Source organism: Micromys minutus, assembly GCF_963924665.1.
Source record: "Micromys minutus genome assembly, chromosome: 9".
In the NCBI taxonomy this organism is placed as follows: Eukaryota; Metazoa; Chordata; class Mammalia; order Rodentia; family Muridae; genus Micromys; species Micromys minutus.
Genome location: NC_137978.1, coordinates 26,188,302 through 26,209,069, shown reverse-complemented (window position 1 = coordinate 26,209,069; position 20,768 = coordinate 26,188,302). Strand labels below are relative to the sequence as shown.

General features: G+C 49.7%; 1 protein-coding gene across 1 annotated transcript in view; it reads left to right on the top strand.

Moving 5' to 3' along the window:
- Positions 1–4,316: 4,316 nt before the first annotated feature.
- Positions 4,317–20,768, top strand: part of MROH7 (maestro heat like repeat family member 7) — a gene marked incomplete at both ends in the record, with an annotated part of 34,374 nt that continues 17,922 nt past the window's right edge. The window contains 11 exon segments of the mRNA XM_080920708.1: positions 4,317–5,418; positions 8,609–8,676; positions 11,328–11,405; positions 12,596–12,675; positions 12,883–13,012; positions 14,416–14,511; positions 15,170–15,274; positions 15,396–15,531; positions 18,308–18,420; positions 19,118–19,294; positions 19,542–19,696. Coding sequence (XP_080776834.1) covers positions 4,317–5,418; positions 8,609–8,676; positions 11,328–11,405; positions 12,596–12,675; positions 12,883–13,012; positions 14,416–14,511; positions 15,170–15,274; positions 15,396–15,531; positions 18,308–18,420; positions 19,118–19,294; positions 19,542–19,696 — 2,240 coding nt within the window.

The following is a 20,768-nucleotide window of genomic DNA, read 5'->3' as shown; positions in this document are numbered from 1 at the left end:
TTGTTTTATTTTGTATGTGTGTATGCGTATGTGCATATAAGTTTACTATGTGCATATCTGGTGCCTGTGGAAGCTGGTTGAGGGAGTCAGATCTCCTGAGATTGGAGTTAAAGATGGGTGTGGGCTGTCATGTGGATCTGGGAAGCAAATATGGGTCCTCTGAAGAGCAGTCAGTACTCTTGTCAAGCCATGGCTCCAGTTCCCAGACTCGTTGTTTGTTTGTTTGTTTGAGGCATGGAATCCAGGAACTTGCTATGTATTAGAGAGTGACAATCTGGTCCCTGTGCATTTCCATTCTTCAGCGCAGGAATGCAGACCTGCCCCTTCATGCCTTGGTGGATTATGCAGATTTTAGTGATTTGTCCTTGGATTCAGGATTCCGTCTTCAGTCTCAATGTACTACTGAGTTCATCAGACAAGCTTTTCAAAATTCGGTTACTGGGGAGGAAGAAGTGGGAGGCAATGCTTAGAGGGTGTGTTTCAGTGATACTGGAAGAACACAGCTAAGGAGATGCATGGTGTATTTAATTTTATTTCTTTGCTTGAGATAGGGTCATATCATAGGTTAGCCTGGAACACATTATATAGCTCAGGCTGGATGCAAACTCATGGTACCTCTACTTTTGCCTTGCTAGTATAGGTGTGAGCCACCATGCCTGACTTTATTGTTGTTTGCAATAAGGTCTCTGTAGCCTAGGATGGCCTTGAACTTATAATCTTCTGTTATCCTCCTAAGCATTGAAATCACAGTGCCTATCACTACACCAAGCTCTAAGAAGCTAGATCTTATATGAAGTTTTGGTTGTTTTCAGACAAGTTCTCTCTATGTAGCCCAGCCTGTTTAGGGACTCACTGGGTACTACAGGTTGGCTTTGAACTCAAGATGATCCCTCTACCTTGGCTTACTAGTTCTGGGATTATAGGTGTGCCCTAATATGCCCAGCTAGTAAATGTTTACACCCACACACTCATATAGAGATTGCTGAAACAGAAACATTCTTGAAGGATATGTTAAGTACTTTGGTTGTGGTGATGGTATTACATACACATGCATATATCTAAATTCATCAAAATACGTACATTAAGCAGACACCATGTTTTTTTTTAAAAAATAGAATTTATTTATTTCATGTATATGAGTACACTGTAGCTATCTTCAGACACACCAGAAGAGGGCATCAGATCCCATTACAGATGGTTGTGAGCCACCATGTGGTTGCTGGGAATTGAACTCAGGACTTTTGGAAGAATAGTCAGTGCTCTTAACCACTGACCCATCTTTCCAGCACCATCCATGTTTCTTTTTGTAATGCAAGGTCTTGTGTAACCCATACTGGCTTTGAAGTCCAATCTTCCTGCCTCTCTGTTTCTCAAGTTCTGGGATTGCAGATATCTGACAGTCTCTGCTCCTCTTCCTGTTAAAGATTAATTTCAAAAATATTTTATGGAAATGGGTGCTTTGTCTGAAATATGTTTGTACCATGTGTGCTTGCAGTACCTGAAGAGGCCAGAAGAGGGTGTCAGATCATCTAGAACTGGAGTTAGAGATGGTTCTGATCCACCATGTGGGCACTGAGAATCAACACTGGGTTCTTTGGAAGACAGCCAGTTACTCTCTTGACTACTGAGCCATGTCTCCAGCAAACAACCCTGCCCACTCCCACCCTCACCTCCACCCCCACCCTCACCTCCACCCCCACCCTCACCTCCACCCCCTGATTTTTTTTTTTTTTTTTTTTTGAGACAGGGTTTCTCTATTTCTCTATGTTGTTTATGACTAGCCTGGAACCTGCTATGTAGACCAGGCTGGCATGGAACTCACCGAGACCATCTGCCTTTGCTTCTCAAATGCCAAGATGAAAGGCATGAGCCATCACACCCTGCTTCCTCTCAGAGGGCAAATCATGAGTTGCCTTACACCTTCAGGACTCTCTGAAGATTTGTCTTCCTGTGGCAGGATGGAAGAGGAGAGCTGAGGGAGTAGAAATGTGTCAGAGAGAGTTGATCTGTCCTGTCAACCTGTCCTTTGGAAAAGGGAGGCAAAGCCAGGCTTGAGACTGTGTGCTAGGCCCAGGCCCTACTCACTGCCTCACAGGCCATACTAGTCTGTATTACTCCAGGTCAAAAATACCTTCCTTTGATAGCCATAGTGTGTGTGTGTGTGTGTGTGTGTGTGTGTGTGTGTGTGTGTGTGTGTGTGTAAGCAAGAGCATGTGCAAACACCCGTGTATATGAGATAGAAAAAAAAAAGATGAAGATGAAGAGCAAAATGTGGGTCTATCATCATCATGTAAAAGGAGGAAAAATTATGAGTATAAAATTAAGACCAGGGCTTTGCAAAGGACTGGACATTCAGGAGCCCAACTCCTTGGTTACATGAGGCAGATTTTGGAGGCAATGGTAAGGCTATTCCTGCTTTGTAGGCATCAGGTATTAGGAGTGCATTTGGCTCCCCCTGGAACCGAGGTCCTGACTATCACAACCTTTAGCAAAAAGGAATAGAAATATTCCTTTTAAAGACAGGGAGCTACTGACAAGCACAGGGCCTCGGGGAACAGGCTCTTGTCCAGATTCATTTGCTCACACTAGTAAGGTGAGCTGATCTATGAACTTGGGACTATATGACATCAAGTGTATGCCCCTCCCAAAGACAAGCCATAGAGATTTGGGTTGGTGGAATGTGCAAATGGTCCAGGGAGCCAGTATGGGAGTGAATAAGAAGTGAATGGGAAGGAACAGGTGAGCACAGCAATGTTGAAGAAGGCAAACTGAAAACTCAGGTGGTACCGAGTGCTTTCTGTGTGCAGGGGCTATGCCAAACATCACAGAGACCAGCAGTGAGCAAGGCAGTGGCAGTTCCTGCGGGCATCGAGTTTCTCGCCTAGTAGGGAAGCCAGATGTGTGGCAAGGAGAAGCCAGCAGGATGCTCGGAGAGTTTACAGGTGGCCTCCACCTGTTTGGGGAACCTGCCTTACAGGTGGCCTCCACCTGTTTGGGGAACCTGCCTTACAGATGGCCTCCACCTGTTTGGGGAACCTGCAAGGGCCAAGATTTAAGTGGGAGCTGGGAGCTGGGGCAGGGAAGTGGAAGAGAGGCTCCCAGTCTGTGGAAGGCCCAGACCTGTAATGGTGGGGTGGCAGGAGAGGAGGGGGCTTTAAGAAGAGCCATGAAGGTTGATACCAAAGACCCCTTTAGGTTCTGCTAACAACTGGGAACTCTGTTCTAAGGATAGCAGGAAGCCATAGTTTAGCCGGTGGGTGTGTGGCATAGTCTTGGTCTCTCTCGTCCTGACATGACTTCTTTTTTATGCCTTTCTAGGGGCCCACTCCTGATTAAGAACACCATGCTGTCTGGTGAGCTGCTCTTACAGATCCTGTGGGGGAGGGTGGGCTGAGAGGTGGGATCAGGTGCCAGAGGACTGGGGAATTTACCCACAGTTAGATTGGTAAGTTCCATTTTTGTGACTATGGTACGCCCTCTTGCCTGGCTGTGGGCTGGATGATCTGTCTTTGAAACTCTAGACTGTGACCACATGTAGACTAGTTCTAATAACTTAGGGGTTTGTCCCAAGGATCCTTGTTAGTGAACTGAGGTCATATGAGGTTGGCTGAGAATATGATAACCCATAACAAAGTATGTTCTTCTCTTTCAACCTGTAAGTTGGGGGCGTTGTTCATTAACCAGTGTATTGTGACTGACTTGTGTGCTTGTCTGGGAATTAGAGATGCTCCGGATCCAGGATACCCATAGTTTCCTCCTCCCTGCATTTCCTCTCTCCATCTCCTCCTCCCTTTCCCTTCCTTCTGTCCCATTCTTACTTATGTTTTTGGAGACAGAGTCATACTAATAGCCCAGGCTGGCCTTGGGCTATCCTCCTGCCTCAGCCTCCCAAATGCTGGGGTTACAGGTGGGACCCACCCTGTCTGGCTAGAATAACTGCAGCTCTTGGCACCTAGAGCTTGTCTCTAACAGGGCTCAGTCATTATTAGCACGAAGGGGAGGAAGGATTATGGTAGGAGAGCTGAGCTTGGTAAGGGATAGTGGGAGGTACCAAGCCAAAGGCCATACAGTGTTCAGGACATGAGGTGGCAGGGAGCAGAATGTGGTCAGGAAGTCGGTACCCACACCATGGAATGGAGAGAGGAAGGGACTGGTATGATGGAGCTATGAAGGGGGACTGGTAGCAAGAGACCCTCAGCTATGACAGCTATGACAGGTGCTAGCCTGCTGTGTTCTCTCTCAGGAGAGCTACAGGGAGCCCCACAGTCAGCAGCTGGAGAAAAGGACAGTGGCCTTGAGAAGCTTCCAGACTGGGCATGGCCCTGAGTCGGGGTGCTAGTCTCATTCTACATGAAGACCCCGAGAAGATCCCAAGTCCTAACTCCTGTGAGGTTTCAGGAATAATGTCCAGCACCACATCTAGGCCCACCCCAGACCCGGCCCTTGCTCCTCCCCCAGCACAGGGAGTGGCTCTCACTCCAGCCCTTCTTCCGATTCCTGACCCAGACGGGGTCTCTGGCACAGTGTCTGATGACATCCCTAGCCCCAGTACCAGTGGGGTCACCACTTCATCCGCTATCCAGATCAACACTGTGGACACCGCTGACCAGGGTTTGGCCCACACCTCCAGGCCAGACTCAGCAGGGACTCTCTGCCCAGACTCACAGCCAGTTCAAAGCCCCAGCTCTACTCAGGCCACTGTTTTGAGTCCAGAGAATTCTCCTAAGCCATGCTCTGAGGATGCCCCCAAGTCCCTCTCAAGCAAGGTTTCTGGTTTGGGTCAGAGTAACTCTAATCCTTCCAGGCCTGAGCCAAACCTATATATAAGGGCTCTTTCCAGAGAAGCCTTGGTCCGGGGTCATAACATCTCCAGGCAGGGCTCACAGGTGCCTCTTCTTCTCCCCTCTAACACTTCCTTGGACCGTCTGCACTCTGGGAACATCTCCAAGGTGAACCTGGGCATAGCTCCAAACTCAAACGAGGCCATCACGTTGACTTCCCACACTATTTTTGCATCTGTTTCTAAAGAAGCCTTGAGTGCGTCCCGGAACACAGGCTCCAAGGGGTCCATCAACTCGACTTCCAACAGCCAAGCCAAGTCTGGTTTAAATGTGACAGTCACCCATGCTTCTTCACACGTCAGCCTGATTCCTGGTTCCAGCGAAGGCGTCAGCCTGTACTCAGATGCCCGAGTGCCCAACTCCACTGTCTCTCCATCTTCCTGCATGACGCTCATCATGGGCTCTGAGTCCCTGAGCATGGACTCCAGCTTTGTGGTGACCGACACCTCCACCCTGACCCTGAGCAGCCATCAAGATTATTCTGAAGACAACAGCATCCGCACCATGCCCCTGGAGGAGAGTCTGGGAAAGTGGGACAGCCTGCAGGGTGTCACAGCTTTCCGAAGCCCCCCTGAGGGTGAGTACGGAAGAGGAGCTAGTCTAGAAGGACTATATATCAGAACCATAAGGCAGGGAGGGCAGTGGAGGGGAATAAGAAGGGAGCCTATGGCAGTTATAGCACTGTGGTGATCACCATGCTCCCTAGCAATGGCTTGGGAGTTACTCAGCTTTCTTAGGTGTCAATTCTTTAACTGTAATATGATAATCCTTCCATTTTTTGTTTTCTTGACAAGTTCTCAATATGTAGCCCTGACTGGCCTGGAACTCCTTCTGTAGACCAGGCTGACCTCAAACTCACAGAGATGCCCTGCTTCTGCCTCCCAAGTGCTGGGATCAAATATGTGTGCTACAGGGTAATGGTCCTTCCATTCTATCTAAATCCTGAGCAAACCCACTAGTCATATGCCCCACTTAAATGTCAGCTCTTACTCCCTAGGCTGAAGTTTGATCAGAGCAGCCAGGAGACTCTTGGCCTCTGCCCTATCACCTCTGTAGAGATTTGAGGAGTCCACTCAGGCTTTGACCCCAGAGCCTACACCTCCCTGCCAATATGCAGGAGGTCTGTGTTGTATAATCTCTTAGCTGGTATTTCTCTCATAGTTTATGGAGACAGGGTCTCATGTGGCTCACGCTGGTCTTAAACTTGCTACATACTGGAGAATTAAGCTGAGCCTCCCCGATTCTCCTGCCTCCACATTTCAAGTGGAGAGATTACAGGTGTGTGTCACCACATCTGGATCAATTAACATTTCTTTTTTGTTTTTGTACCAATGCCATATTGTGATGTGATGTGATGTGTGTGTGTATATGTGTGTGTGTGTGTGTGTGCATGTGTGTGTACAAAGGTCAACCTCAGATGTCTTTCCTCATGAGCCATTCACCTCATGTTTTGAGACCACCAGGGTCCCTTGGCCTGGAGCTCACAGAGTAGGCTAGAGGATGGCTGGCTGGGCATCCTCAGGGATTGACCTGTCTCTGACTCCCCAGCACTGAGATTACAAACACAGACTACCATATGAGGATCAAACCCATGTCCTTGTGGTTGTGCAAGAAGTGCTTTACTGACTAAGCTATCTCCTCAAAACCCCATATAGTGATTTGAAAAGCATTGACTTCTAAGCATGGTGGTACAAGGCTCTCAAGAAGAGAAGGTGTCGAGATCAGGAGTATATGGCCTGCCTGGGTTATATAGCAAGTCGATGAGCAGCCTGTGTTGTGAACTGTCTCAACAGATTGAAAAGCAAGCAAGCAAACAACCCCATGGCTTTGTAACTATGCATGCATACCTACTAGGGTGAGACCTCACTCAGATTCACTGGCCATTAGTAAACTTTCACTCTTCCATACACTTTCATTCTTACCATTGTTACTTTGAGACAAGTTCATGCTGGCCTCAAACTTGCGAACCCCTGTCTTCCAGATGTGGGATCCTAGGAGCTTGCAAACTACCTCTGGGCCTTGAAGACTTTATTTTAAACTGACTAATAAGTTTTTGATACTAAGGATTGAACCCAGGGCCTTGGGCATGTTGAGCTCCTGTCCCAACACTGAACTGCATCCCTGGGCTGTACGTTTTAGACAAGTGGAGTTCTAAAAACTTGTGGCCTTTTGTGATTGGTTCATTTCACACAGCAAAGCATTTTCACATTGCATTCACACTGCAGGATGGGGCAGCTCTTCATTCTTGTGTCTGGAGAATATTCTCTTGTATGGGTACCTACACTTTGCTTATATCTGTTACCAGTTGTCATTATGATGATAATGATGGTGATGAAGATGACGGCGACAATGATGTTTACCTCATATTATCACCTTTACTTTTTGGAATCACAGAACCAATGAAACTGATCCTCGGTTGACCAGTAAAAGTGAGGTTTAACCTTGCTATTAGCTCAGACTAGACTCCAACTCCCAGTCTTCCTGCCTCAGTTTCTTTACTGCCACTGTGCCCACATGAAGCTTTGTTCTTGGCTGAGTATAGGAGAAGCAGAGAGGAGCCCTAACATATGAGCTTCTTGAATTGTCGACAGTGAAGTCAAAGATACAGAGTCAGAGATGAGAGCAGACATGGTCTGAAGAAGGGAGAAATGGTCACATCTTTTTGAAAATCGCCCGGGAATTTCTTCTTCTTTTTATTATTTTCCTGGGTGCTCTCCAGGCAGATGTGCACTGTCATGGTAATGATGGGGGTATGTGTGTGCTCATGACGTCAAGATTTAGCATAAACATGAAATTGTTATAAAGTTAGGGGTCATATGGAAGTTGTATTTCAACTCATTTCAGCTGGTCCACATGGAGAGACTACTGGTCCACAGACATCAAACAAAGATAATTTCAGGGCAAGATAGAAGCTCAGCTGAGTAACCTAGGAAAGGTGACATCCTGACAGCCACTGCAGTTTTCTATATATCTGGTTTCTCTCTCCCTCCCCCCTCTGTCTCCATCTCCTCAATCTCTGTCTCTCCCTCCCTCTCTCCCCCTCTCCCCCCATCTCCCTTCCTCCCTCTCTCCTTTCTCCATCTCTCTCTTTCTCTTTACAGACAGGATGACAGGGTGTTTATACTCCAGATTGGCTTTGAGCTTCCTTGAACTTCTGCCTCTTCTTCTCCCTTCTCTGGAATTTGGGGATTACCTGCTGGACTTATACAGTGGGGATAATACTTGGAGCTTTGCACATTCGAGGGAAGCATTGCCCTAGCAGGGACACACCCTCATGCCTCTGTTGGCTATTTTACTTTTTAAAGTTACATTGATTGGTGTGTGTGTGTGTGTGTGTGTGTGTGTGTGTGTGTGTGTGTGTGTGTCCCACAGTGTGTATGTGATCAAAGGATAACTGGCAGGAATCAGTTCTCTCTATCAGGTGGAATCTAATAGGCCATCAGGTTTGGTGTCAAGTACTTTTACCAGAGGAGTCAACCACAGGTTCTCTTCTGGTTGTAAATTAATGCTGCCTTGTCAGAGTTAGACAGGCAAAAGCCCACCTCCAGGAAGTCCCCGTGCAGTGTCATGACACGTTCCTTAGAAAGTCCAAGGTGAGCAAAAGGGAACTTTCTAACAGCCTCTGGAAGTTCAGGCAAGATCCTCTTTGAGTCCCAGTTTCCCACATTCTGGTGGGAATGACCCGGTGGGGAGGAGAAATGGGAACATGGCACAGGACACCATGCTGTACTCTGTCCTCTTTCACTGAACCTGTAACGTGTGTGCAGGAACCTCAGAAGACGTGAAGGTCCATGAGCCAGAGAAGAGAGACCAGGACAAGGAAGCATCTCTGGTATGTTCCTCTCCCCTCCTTTCTCTCCCCTTCCCCCTTTCCAGACAGAGACTCGGTGTGTAGCCCCAGCTGGTCTGGGATTTAATGTGTAGAACAGGCTGGCATCAAGCTTGTGGCAATCCCCCTGTCTCTTCCTTCTGACTGGTGAGACAACAGGTTTGTGTCACCACACCCAGGCCACGGCCACTTTCTTGTGTTGGCCTGGTCCATTGGTCTCCTGCAGCTCTTCTTCCTGGGGACTCGGAGCTGCTCGATGACCTGCGTGCTCACCAGCTCCTCTCGTCCATTCACCTCCTCAGAATTTAGTTTGCCTCCCTGTGTTACCCGGCGGAACAGTTTAAGGGAGGAAAGGTTTATTTTGGCTCACGGTTTCACGGGGTTTTCGGCATTATCACCGTGGAGAAGGCAGAGTGGAGCAGCCCATTTTATCGCAGTGGGGGTGTGTGGTAGACACTGCCATCCAGAAGAGCAGGGACAGTGAGGCAGGAAGTGAACCATGTCCTGGAACCCTCCCCACAGTGACTGGTTTCTGCCATTCAGACCCTACCTCCTAAAGGATCCACAGCCTTTCCTAACAGCATCACCATCTGGGGATGGAACATTCCAAACAGGGGGAACATTTCAGATTCTAATTACAGCAGTCTCTCCCGTAGAGTCTTCCATAAGCCAGGAATCTTTGTCTGTCTAATGGCAAAGTCTTAGGCAGAACAGTGCTTGGCACACAGCAGGTTCTGAATAAACGTGGTAACAGCGGAGGGGCTTGTGGGAGGGGCTCTGGAAGGTACAGAAAGGCTAGAAATAGCTTTGCTGTGTAAATAATCAGGTCTGACCCTGGTCTGGGCCATGCAGCAGAGGAGGCTAGGCCAGGAGGATGACCTAAATGTGGATATGTGAGATTAGCCTGGGAGTCAGGAGCTGTGTCCTCATCTATAGAATGGAGTTGACGTGAGGACCTTCCAGACTCAAGCTCGGTGCCTGGACAGGGAAGCCAGTGACACAGGGAAGGCAATGACTGCCTCCATTCAGCAAGCCTGACAAGGCCCCTACAATGGACTGGATGCTAATCCCAACTGCAAGCACAGAATAGCAACCCAACATCTGGACAAATAGACCTTTTCTTGTATTCTTGTTACTCAGAACTCAGCCTGAATGTCCACACTCAGCTGTCTCTGGCTAGTCATTCTAAATTGGCACCCTTCCCCCTTTCTGAACCCTGAAATATAATATATATATATTAATATATATAATCTCAATTCAGCCGCTGCTGGGAGAGGGGTAAGGATTCAAGGGGTGACCTCGTAACCACAGTTAGGGTTCAGCTGGGTGGTTCATCTGTTTGTTCTATATTGTACAGACAGATTACATTGGAGGCTGAAACTTGATTGTCCCTTATCTGCCAGGTTCCTTCTCTACATGGGCTCATTACTTCTTAGTGTAGCCTGGGTTTCTTTCTGGCATGGCGTCTGGGTTCCAAAAAAGGAAAGCATGTTCTGGGACAATACATTCCTTCTGCAACAATCTGGTGTTCCAAAAAAAGGGACAGTGTGCTCTGGGACAATACATTCCTTCTATAACAATCTGGTGGCCGGAGCAGAAGGAGATTCTGTCCACTAATAGGATATCTGCAAAAGAACTTGTGACCATCATTAACCTTCCATATTCTGAATCAGATCAAGGTGGTCTGTTTTTTTTTTTTCCTTCACTGTATAATGTTAAGGGATTCATTTTTGTGGACTCCTGTCTTCCTTCTTAAGATGATGGGAATCCATGGATTGACCCAGGCTCCCTCTTCCAAGCAGCAGAATACCTTCATCTGTCTAGACTTTACTAAAAGGCTCAGAAGTGTTACTGATGGAAGCATTTCGGGTTGAGGTGTATAGACCCTTTCTGTCCTTCGGTTGATTAGTGGGGGAGAGGTGCTTTATAGTCCTTCACATCTGCTCCTCCAAGTGCAGACTGCAGGAGCCATCCTTCCCATCTCACCATCCAGAGTCTCTGCCCAAACACCCCCTGCAGAAACATGTCCCTTTTCTTGGGCTGTGATACTTTTAATTGTCAGTTTTACATAATCACAGATCACCTGGGAAGAGAGTTTCAAAGAGAGATTGCCTAGATCATGTGCATATGTCTGTAAGGGATTATCTTAATATTATCAGCTGAGTCATAAATTTCTACCCACTGTGGGAAGTGTCATTCCCTAGGCAAGAGGTCCTGAATTGCCCTAAGAATGGGAAAAGTGAGCCGAGCACCTGACTACATGCATTCTTTACTCTCTGCTCCTTGACTATGGTTGTCATGTGACCACTAGTCTAAAGCTTTTATTCTGTGACACTACCACCACTATGTAGGGTCTCCTTATGTAGCTTTGGCTGTCCTGACACTCATTACATAGACCAAGTTGAACTCAACTCACAGAGTTCTGCCTGCCTCCGCCTCCGAAGTGCTGGGATTAAAGGCATGCCCCACTATTTTAGGTTTTGTTTGGCGTGTTTTATCACAGCAGTAGGAAACCAAACCTAGACATGGGCCGATGCCATGGTTGGGTGATTGGGGGATGTAGGTGTCTGGGTGATGCGTATGCTGCCTAAGGAGAGGGCGGGACTCAATGACAGTCTCACCGAGTGGTTTTGCTTCCCCCTGGCTTGAAGGTAGAGAACATCCTCACTTACCAGAAGAAACAGGACACAGTGGAAATGAATGGAGAAAAGGAGACAACCGTGAGGATGATGATGGTATGGGAGCAGAGGTGGGACTGTGGGACTGGAGTGGAGTTCTGAGGATGAGTCAGGAAGAGGACGGGGACAGGAGGCAGGCGCTTCAGACTCCAGGCTCAGTTCTACCCACCTCTCACTGCCCACACCTGACAAGAGAGAGTATGGACAATTACTTCCCTTCTCTGAGCCCTGGTCTTCCCATCTCACAAATGGGTGAGCTTATGCCTGCATCTTTGCTTGTGGGAGGACACACCCAGTGGCTAGTCCACTGGGAAGTCTGCAGCTGAGGACTGTCATTAACCCATTCCCTCACCTCTCCCCCCACAAGAAACCCTTCTTGATGTCAACTTCAGAGGATTCCCTAAAGCAGTCTCCTCTTAGCTATTCATTATGAGGAACTGGACACCGGTGACCATGGAGACTTACATAGATATATACGGCTTTGTGATCCTTTGTGAGAGAGAAAGGAGTTGGGAGGCTAGCTCAAAGAGTAGCATTTGCCTCATAAGAAAGAGTCCCTGAGTTTGAACCCCAGAACACACATGAAAAACAGTCATGGTGACACATATTTATAATCCCAGTGCTGAGGAGACAGATACAGGCTCTCTGGCCAATCAGACTAACCTAACTGACCAGCTTTGGATTCTAGCAAAAGCCCTTGCCTCAGAAACCAAGGTCTATAGCTCCTGAATAACAGATGATACCCTCTGACCTCTGCATACATATACACATGAACACACACACACACACACACACACACACACACACACACATCCCTTGCATATATATCTGCCCATACATACTACTTTGATATATTTAACTTTAACTAACATAACTTGAACCCCTACTGTGTATAGGTAGTAGATACAAAGCAAAAAAAAAAAAAAAAAAAAAAAAAAGGTGATTTGAGGAATTTGATTAGACAGCTTTCAAAGGCCATGACTCACACTTATTACTTGGGTCAGTTCCATGGTTTAGCTGTCAGTCACCAGAAGAGCACCATGGGAATTATTTCCACTGTGCTTTCTGTAGGGAACTCACAGATCAGAGTGTAGCGTGTTTCGAGTGGCCTTGAACTGGGGGCCTTACATTGATCCGGGCAGAAAGCTGGCTCTCTTACCTGCCCAGTGGGAGAGTGTGCCCAGGCCAAGGGCCTGCATGGCTTGCTGCCGGAGATGGCTCTCACTGGCTCTGTGGTCCCCATCCAGAGACAGATTGAGGAGGAGCCGCTGGATTCCCTTCTGAGTCCTGCTCGACGGCAGGCCATGGAGATCCTGGCTCAGCTGAGGTATTCCCGCTCTCTCTCCTCCAAGCTTTGCCCCTTCTCACATGCCTGTCCACTCCGAGCCTGCCCCCTCCCCCTCCCCCTCCCCATGGAGCATGCTCACACCTCAGCTTGTCCTGTGGATCTAATCTCGGGGAGCCTACCTGCATCTTCCTCACCCTGCATCCCCGGGCTCCCCTCACTCCACCCCTGGTATACTGTCTCTCCCAGTCACACCCAGCCTATCCTGAGTGTGAGGGAGAGGGTGGAGCTGGTGAACACCTGTGTGCGGAGCGTGTTCTCACTGCCCTCGGTGCAGTCCATGCAGGAGAAAGACGAGTCCAAGGCAGAAGTCATCCAGGTGAGCCGGACCCTCCTGGCCAAGTCTTTGGGTTTAGAGACATCCTCAGAAAGAAAGAGTCTCTCGCCTCACCTGTGTCCGTCCAGCAGAAGAGTGAACTATGCAGTAATGGTTCCCGTAGTGAGTCCTGTCCTGTGTCAGGGATATAGACAGATGCTGTACGGCCGTGCGCAGGATAGGAAGACTGGGGGAAACTGGGCAGAGACCTGGAGAACAACCTCAGAGGGAGTTTGGCAAGCATCTTTAAGTCTCTGCAGAATCATTCTGGGAGGCAGGAGAGCAGGGCATCCTTGGGTGTAAGCTGCACAGAGAGCTAGGGTCAAGTGGGAGGTTGAGTGAGAGGGGGTTCAGATGTTCAGCTACCCTTTTTCTCAGCAGGTATCAGCCATGCTCCTCTCCAAATCACTGTGGTAATCTTGCAGTAAGGGTGTGAGGGTGGAAGAGATGGAAGCCATAAAAGAACAAGTCAGATCCAAAAATCTCAGGAGTAGGCAGTGCTACAAGCATAAATTATGGAATATCAAAAAGAGCGTGTGGTCAGGGACATTACCTAGGGAGGATGGGGAACGGGGCTTCCTGGAAAAGGGTCGAATGGAGAGCCATAGAGAATTCATGCCAACTGCCAGGCTGACAAGAAGCAATGTGACTGAAGCCTGGAGGGTGAGACAGGACCTCTGAGAAGTGAGCTGTAGAATGGGTAGGGGTAAGGCCACACAGACAGACAGATAGCCTCTGGGGTCTGGATTCTCAAGCTGGTGCCCTGAAAGGACCCAAGGCAATGGCCAGCCAGAATCCTTGCTGTGGGAGGAGCAGGCAGCCCTCTTGTAGTTACAAGTATTGCCAGCAGAGGGCAGTGGTGTCTAACAAGCTGCCGCAGTAGAAAGGACGAGGGAGGTGGTTGTAGGGCTTGCTTGATGGTTGTGGTGTAACCCTAAGGGCCACTGGAGTCAGGAAAGCTTCCAGTGTAGAATCAGAAAGGGGGATAGACTTGGGAAGCCGCCTAAAGATAGGGGGTAAGAAAGAAGAAAGCATTCCCAGAGCAGATCGAAACCACAGCTCAGCCTTGGCCGACTGTGGTATGGGCAAATGGGAGGAGCCTGGGCAGAGGTGGCATGGGTTCTCTAAGGGTAACCTGGGGATTTACGTGGGCCTAGAAGGCAGCCAAATTACAGGCACTTGTCTGGCACTAGGTGCCCGGCTCCTTACTCCTCCCCTCCGGTAGGAAGTCCAGGGACATGAATCCCCAATTTGTTGCTAAAGAAATTAGGTGAGGCACAGAGGTGGGCCCAGGAAGCAGCTTTGGTGTGTCCAAGGGCGCCCTCCTCCTGGACACTACACCCCGGGGGGTTGCCTGGGGCTGGTGGCTGTGCTGGGAGCTCCCAGCAGCTCTGTTCTGTTCGCAGACGCTTTACCACCAGACCTTGGATTCCTTGCAGAAACTTCTGAATGCCCTCTTTATCGAAGACCCCACTCCTGCTGGGCTGAAGAGCATCCTGGAGGTGCAGGACGCGGGGCCGGGGCAGGGGGAGGAAGGGAGAGGGAAATAAGAAAATGGCTTCATGCAAGAGGGAGGTGGACCCTGAAGGAGTGACGACATCTTGGACCGGCGCCCTGCTTCCACGTTGTGTTCTATGGCGTTTCATTTAGTTTTTTTGGTAACACTGAAGATTGGACCTAAACCTTTGTACCTGCCAGGCAAGGACTCTGCCTCTGAGCGACAGCAGGGGCTTCTTCCATTTTTGTCTGTGCACATTGTCATACTGAATGCCCAGCACGGCCCTGAACTTTTGATCCTCTGGTCTCAACTGCCTGAGTAGCTGGTATCCCAGGTTTGGGAGGCCAGGCCTTCCACTGTCTGCTGTTCTCCTACGGCCACTCCCCTTGCAGCTACCGGTCTTGCCCCGCCCCCTTCTCCATCGTCATCCCTGTCTCTTCTGTCTTCATTGACCTCCGACTCTTCATTGACCTCCGACCCTTCCTTTGCTCTGAGTTCTCTTCTCAGCTCAAACCCCATCTGTCATTGATCCTCGGGAGAAGAAGGACTGTGGCAAATTGCCTTCTTACTTCCTCTGGAAGCTTTTTGCAGATTATTGACTTACCCATGGGCAGCAGGGGCTGGCAGACCATGGTAGCAGAGTCTCTCCCTTGTCCCCACAGCCCCTAGGGCCCTGGATGAATTCTGGAAAAGCACATGAGCGAGCCCGTGCCGTGAACAGCAGTGTCTCTGTGTTGAACCACACGCTTGTGACCCTGCCATTCTTCGTGAGTGTTCCTGAAGGGGCAGGCACTCCGGTGGCTTTTCAGTTGCTCCTCTGTGGCTGGGCAGGTCTTGCCCTGTAGTATGTAGCTACAGACTCCCTCCCTGTGATTGTGACACTCACAGATATCCTCAGGGTTCCCAATGCTGGGTCTTCTACTTGGGAGGCTTCTTCTTCGAATCGGGGATCCTGACGAAGAGATCGGCCGGGAGGCTCTGGACGGCATCACCATCCTCTACACCATTCTGGATCTCCAGAAACGTATGCCCAAGTCAGGTTCCTAGCCACTGCACAGCTACAGTTGGGCAGTTGGAGGCAGGCAGCAAGGGTCAGATGGGGATTGGGAACTGATGGGAAATGCCTATCTCCATGGAACCAGGGGCAGAGACACCAACTAGCCATTGTTTTTAATGTTTTAAGGTACAGTCTTACTATATATCTCTGTCTGTCCCCCACTTTAATCCTCCTGCCTTAGCTTCTCAGCTACTGGGACTACAGGCATGTAGTGCCCTGTGTAGACAACAAATCTATTTTGACAGAAGCCGTCCTTCAGTGAGCTGGGATTTTCCATATTGTTCCAACCTTAATTTCTTAATCTCTTCTTCCCATGGTACCATGGGAACATAGGCATGATGACCCTGATGTCTTCTTCTCTTGTCTGCCTTTCCTACTAGACCGTAATGCCATGAGGGTGAGGCAGGATTCTCTGTTCTTTCTGAGTCTAGCCATGGGCTGACATATGGTATCATTCAGTGAGTACACATAGGCACTAATGAAGACCAGGTCCTACATCAGAGTCTGGAGTCTGCAAGTGAAAGAACATCCTGAGATTAGGTTTCGGGGAGCCCCTGAGATGGTATGAGCCCGCAGTTCCCAGGGCTACACAGCTCAGTTGCCTCCAAGCTCTCACCTTTCTTTCTCCTTAGACCTGATTTTATCACAACCAGGAAACCTTGGCTGGCTGCTTAGTTTTTCCTGACTCTGGAGGCAGCGTGGCCTGCATGTCAGGCCTGACTTTGGCCCTCAACTTTCAGCTGGGTGACCTCTTCATCACACTTCTCTGTAGACTTTCCTCATCTGTATAGGATTATGGTAGAGTGTAATTCGTAGCTTTTTGAATATTAAGTGGTATTCTTCAAAAGAGTTCATGGGAAGAGAGCAGTTCAGGGTCCCTTGTCAAATGCAACTCTTTTCTCTTTATGTCTCCGCTTTCTGGGTTATGTCTGGGGTCCCTGCTCTTTCTCATTTCTAGCATTTGGGGCAATGTTTCCTAAGAGATTCCTCCACTGGCCTGGTGGGTAACCATAGGCTGCAGTGTTGATTAGATTTAGGACAGAGATAGTATAGTCCAAAGTGAGGCTGCCAAAGTTGGCTGGAAATGTGGGGCACCCAGATTAATTTAATCCACAGTCAGTGGACACCGAGTCATTTTAATGTCTTTGCGTATGATCTGTGTGCCGCTATTCAGGTTGAGCCAAGCGCCTCGTATTCTTTGGGAGAGCCTCAGACCACAGTGATGCTGAGGAAGGAGGGTTTTAGCTTGGGTTGGCCATCTCTGGAAAGTGGAGGGCTGTGATCGGAGCCGGCTCTGCCTGCTCACAGAAAGCCAGTTCTCTTCCTGCCTCTGAGTGCTCACACTGCCTCAGTGAGCCTTTCTCGGGCTCAGTCTCTGTGTACACTGAATGGATCCAGGCGGGACCAGGCCTGACTCTGATATGGGCCTAGTCCCTCTTCTGTATCAGGCCCTGCTCTAGTTCTGGGGACGCAGCCTTGAAAAGAGATTCATTAAGCACCCCTCCCCTTGGCTTACCTTCTCGTTGCCAAGAGGCAGACAATAGGCAAAAACAAACAAAGTGCGGAGGAAGTCAGATGATAAACTCTGAGGGAACAAGCAGTTTCCAAATGTTCCTCTGGTGCCAGGCCTGATGGCACATGCTGGCAATCCCAGCACTGGATGGGCATCGAGGGACCATGCTGGACCGGAGACCCTGCCTCTAAAATCAAACAATATGGACTAGGTACTGTTGTGCAGAGGGTGGAGGCAGAAGGCTCAGGAGGGCGTTGGAGGCCAGACTGGATTATGTGAGCCTCTGGGTATAAACAAAACCAAACAAAAGCAACAATAAAAAATACGGCCACCGACACAGTACCATCTCAACCCAAAACCTGTATTGTAAAGCTATGGACATTCAGGGGTTACAGTGCCTGTCCAGTGTGTACCAGGACCTGGGTTCCATCCCAGGACTGAAAATGGAGAAGGAGGCAGGAAGAGGCTCACCGTTAATCCCGGCACTCTGGAGGCAGAGGCAGGTGCTTCTCTGTGAGTTCAGTGCCAGCCTGGTCTGCAGAATGATTTCAGACCAGTCAGGGCTACATAGTGAGAATCTATTTTTACACACACACACACACACACACACACACACACACACACACACACACACACACACACAGAGAGAGAGAGAGAGAGGGCTGAAGCAGCAGGAACAGTCAGACTGCTGGTGGAAACAGGGCTGGGAAACTGTCTCGTAGATCTTGGGAGGGTGAGCCTGCGCCTGCTGTGAGCCATCTCTCCTGGTGCATCCCTGGCAGAAGCATCGGTAGATTCACCGGGAGACATGCCGTGTGTTCAGGGGGGTCTGGAAGCAGCCAGAGGCGCGTGCCAAGTAAGATAGGCACACGCACTGCAGGTCCGCCCAGCGTGGAAAACCGCTCCACACTGAGAATGAATGGGAACCAGTGCTGGAGCTGCAGGGTGGAACCAGGCACCAGGGCAATGTTATGTGAATCCGTGAATGAAAAGTCCAAAGCAAAGAACTCTACCTAGGGGTTTAGAAACCAGGGTAGTGGTTGCCCTAGGTGCCGAGAGGGGTCAGAGGAGGGGCTTCTGCAGCGCTGCTTGTGAGGTTTCTTGCCTGGGGTACTAGCTATCCGCGTATGTTCACTGTGTGAAAACGGGCTGTGCTGGTGAATTGGTCTTAACGCACAGCTCAAAGCCATGGTTGGTCGGGGTTCCTCAGAAGGGTTCCTTCTCCTGCAGGGACCAAGAACAAGGAAGAGACCAACAAGAAAGAGCTGTGTGAGAATAACAAGCGCTTCCTGGGGCCCTACAACCCTGTCAGCCCATGCCAGAACATTCTGCGTGTCATTGCGGTGACTACCAGCAGTCCCAGTTCCCAGGCTAGGAGGGGAGGGAACTGGGGTTGCTACTAGGAAGGCCACTAGGAAGTATCGTAGGAAGGGTGCCTTCTTCAGCTTCAGGGCCTTCCTGGGTGCCCTCCTCCTTCCTCTATGTTCTAACCCAGTGGTTCTCAACCTGTGGGTCGCGACCTCTTTGGAGGGGTCACATGTCATCTATTGTGCATATCAGACATTTGCATTATGATTCATAACAGTAGCAAAATTACAGTCATGAAGTACCAAAGAAATAATTTTATGGCTGGGGGGTCACCATACCATAACAGTATTAAAGGGTCACGGCATCAGGAAGGTTGTGGACCATTGGTCTAGCCCATGATTTTGTTCTCCCAGGCATATGACAGCCAGTTCTGGGTGCAGGGACCACAGATCTCCTGCTTGCTTTCCTCCTCCTCCCTCTCTTCCTCCTCTCCTTCCTAGTCTCAGATCCCTGGGCTCACCTAATCTCCAGCCTCCCAAGCAGCTGTGGCTCCTTGACGCCTGGCTGTCCCTCTAAGCTCTTCTCCAATGGCTCTAACATTCGTGCCTTAGAGAATGCGTGTGATGTTTGGCACTGACCTTCTCTGCGAGTTAGCTGGAGTCTGCACCTCTACAATGCTTTGGGGGACCTGCCCTACTTGGCAGCATCAATACCTCTGCATCTATGTTTCAGGAATTTGGAGACTTCCTGGGGCCCCAGCAGGTACGGGACCTGCTGCTAGCAGCTTTGGAAGGCCTGAAGGACATCTCTGAGGTCCAGGGCAAGGACTCCGGCGAGATGATGCAGCTGGCTTCCGAGGTCATGCTCAGCTCAGTGCTGGAGTGGTACCGTCACAGGGCACTGGAGGTGGTAAGCTGAGCAGTGATCTAGGAAGGAGCACGTGCCACCCCTGAGAGAACCCAGATGGCTGGTAGGAGTGGGGAGATCACTCTCAGGGGAGCAGCAGGCCCCTGGCACGTCTTTCCTCCCACTTCCCTACAGCTCTGAGCCTCCTCTCCCCTGTCCTTTTGATCCCCTCTTGATCTATCCATGTGCCTCACGCCTCTCTCTGCTCTTCCAATGGGCCTTCCTGCGACCTGCTCACGGCTATCTCCAGATCCCAGAAATCATGCAGGGTATCTACATGCAACTGAGTCACATCCAAGAGCCTCGGGCGCGTGAGGTGGCTCTGTTGCCCATCTCCTTCCTGGCCAGCTCCTTCATGACTGAGGTTGTGGTAGCTCTGCTCATGTGCCCCCTCCCACTGGACAGGTACCGAGCAGGGAGACGCCCATCCTATACACCTCAAAGGGCCGAGGCAGCCTTGCCCCGGACTGAGACACTTCTTACGCAGAGAATCGCTGTCCTCCCCTGCCCCTGCTACAGTCTGTGGTACTTACGACAGCCAAGAAGTCCTTTCTCAGCACCGCTGGGTCTGTACTGAGTATCCAGAGTCTCTCATTCCCGACTCAGCCCTGTTCTACAGATGTGGAAATGAGGCTCAGGAGACATTTCTTGGCCTCCGTACCTGCCGAGGCATTGCTAGAGTAAGGATCTAGGGTCAGGTCCAACTGACTCCAAAGCCTGGACTTCTTTAATGGTAGCTGATGGTGTTGGGCGTTCATATTCTCTCTGGGCTTCGGTTTTCAGGCGGCTCCTGGCTCACTGCCTCCATGGAGGTCTGTGTCTGGGATGGAGAGGAGGCTAGCAAGATGATAGGTAGCCTGTCTTTCTCCCTTTAGCCTGTTGGACACAGCCTTTCAGCCCAACCTTTCTTTAAATAAATGAAACAGGGAATCGGCCACTTAGGACGGTTGTCTCTGAGTAAATGTGGTATGGTATACAAAACTGGGCAAGAGGGGTGTGTCCTACTAGGGACAGACAGGCCAGTTAGAGCCAAGATCAGTGGGGACTCTGGGGACCCACTATAGAGCCTAAGAAAGTTAGCCATTATAGTTGCTCTGACCACCAGGGGGAATGTCTCTCTCCGCCTCCCCCCTCTCTACCTCCCCCCTCCGTGTGTTTGTGTGTGTGTGTGTTTGTGTGTGTGCGTGTGTGTGTGTGTTTGTGTGTGCGTGTGTGTGTGTGTTTGTGTGTGCGTGTGTGTGTGTGTTTGTGTGTGCGTGTGTGTGTATGTGTGTGTGTGTTTGTGTGTGTATATGTGTGCGTGTGTGTGTGGGTGTATGTGTGTGCGTGTGTGTGTATATGTGTGTGCGTGTGTGTGTGTGTATGTGTGTGTGTGTTTGTGTGTGTATGTGTGTGTGTTTGTGTGTGTGTGTGTAATGTGGTGTGTGTGTGTGTGTGTGTGGTGTGTGTGTGTGTGTGTGTGTAGAGGGAGAAGAAG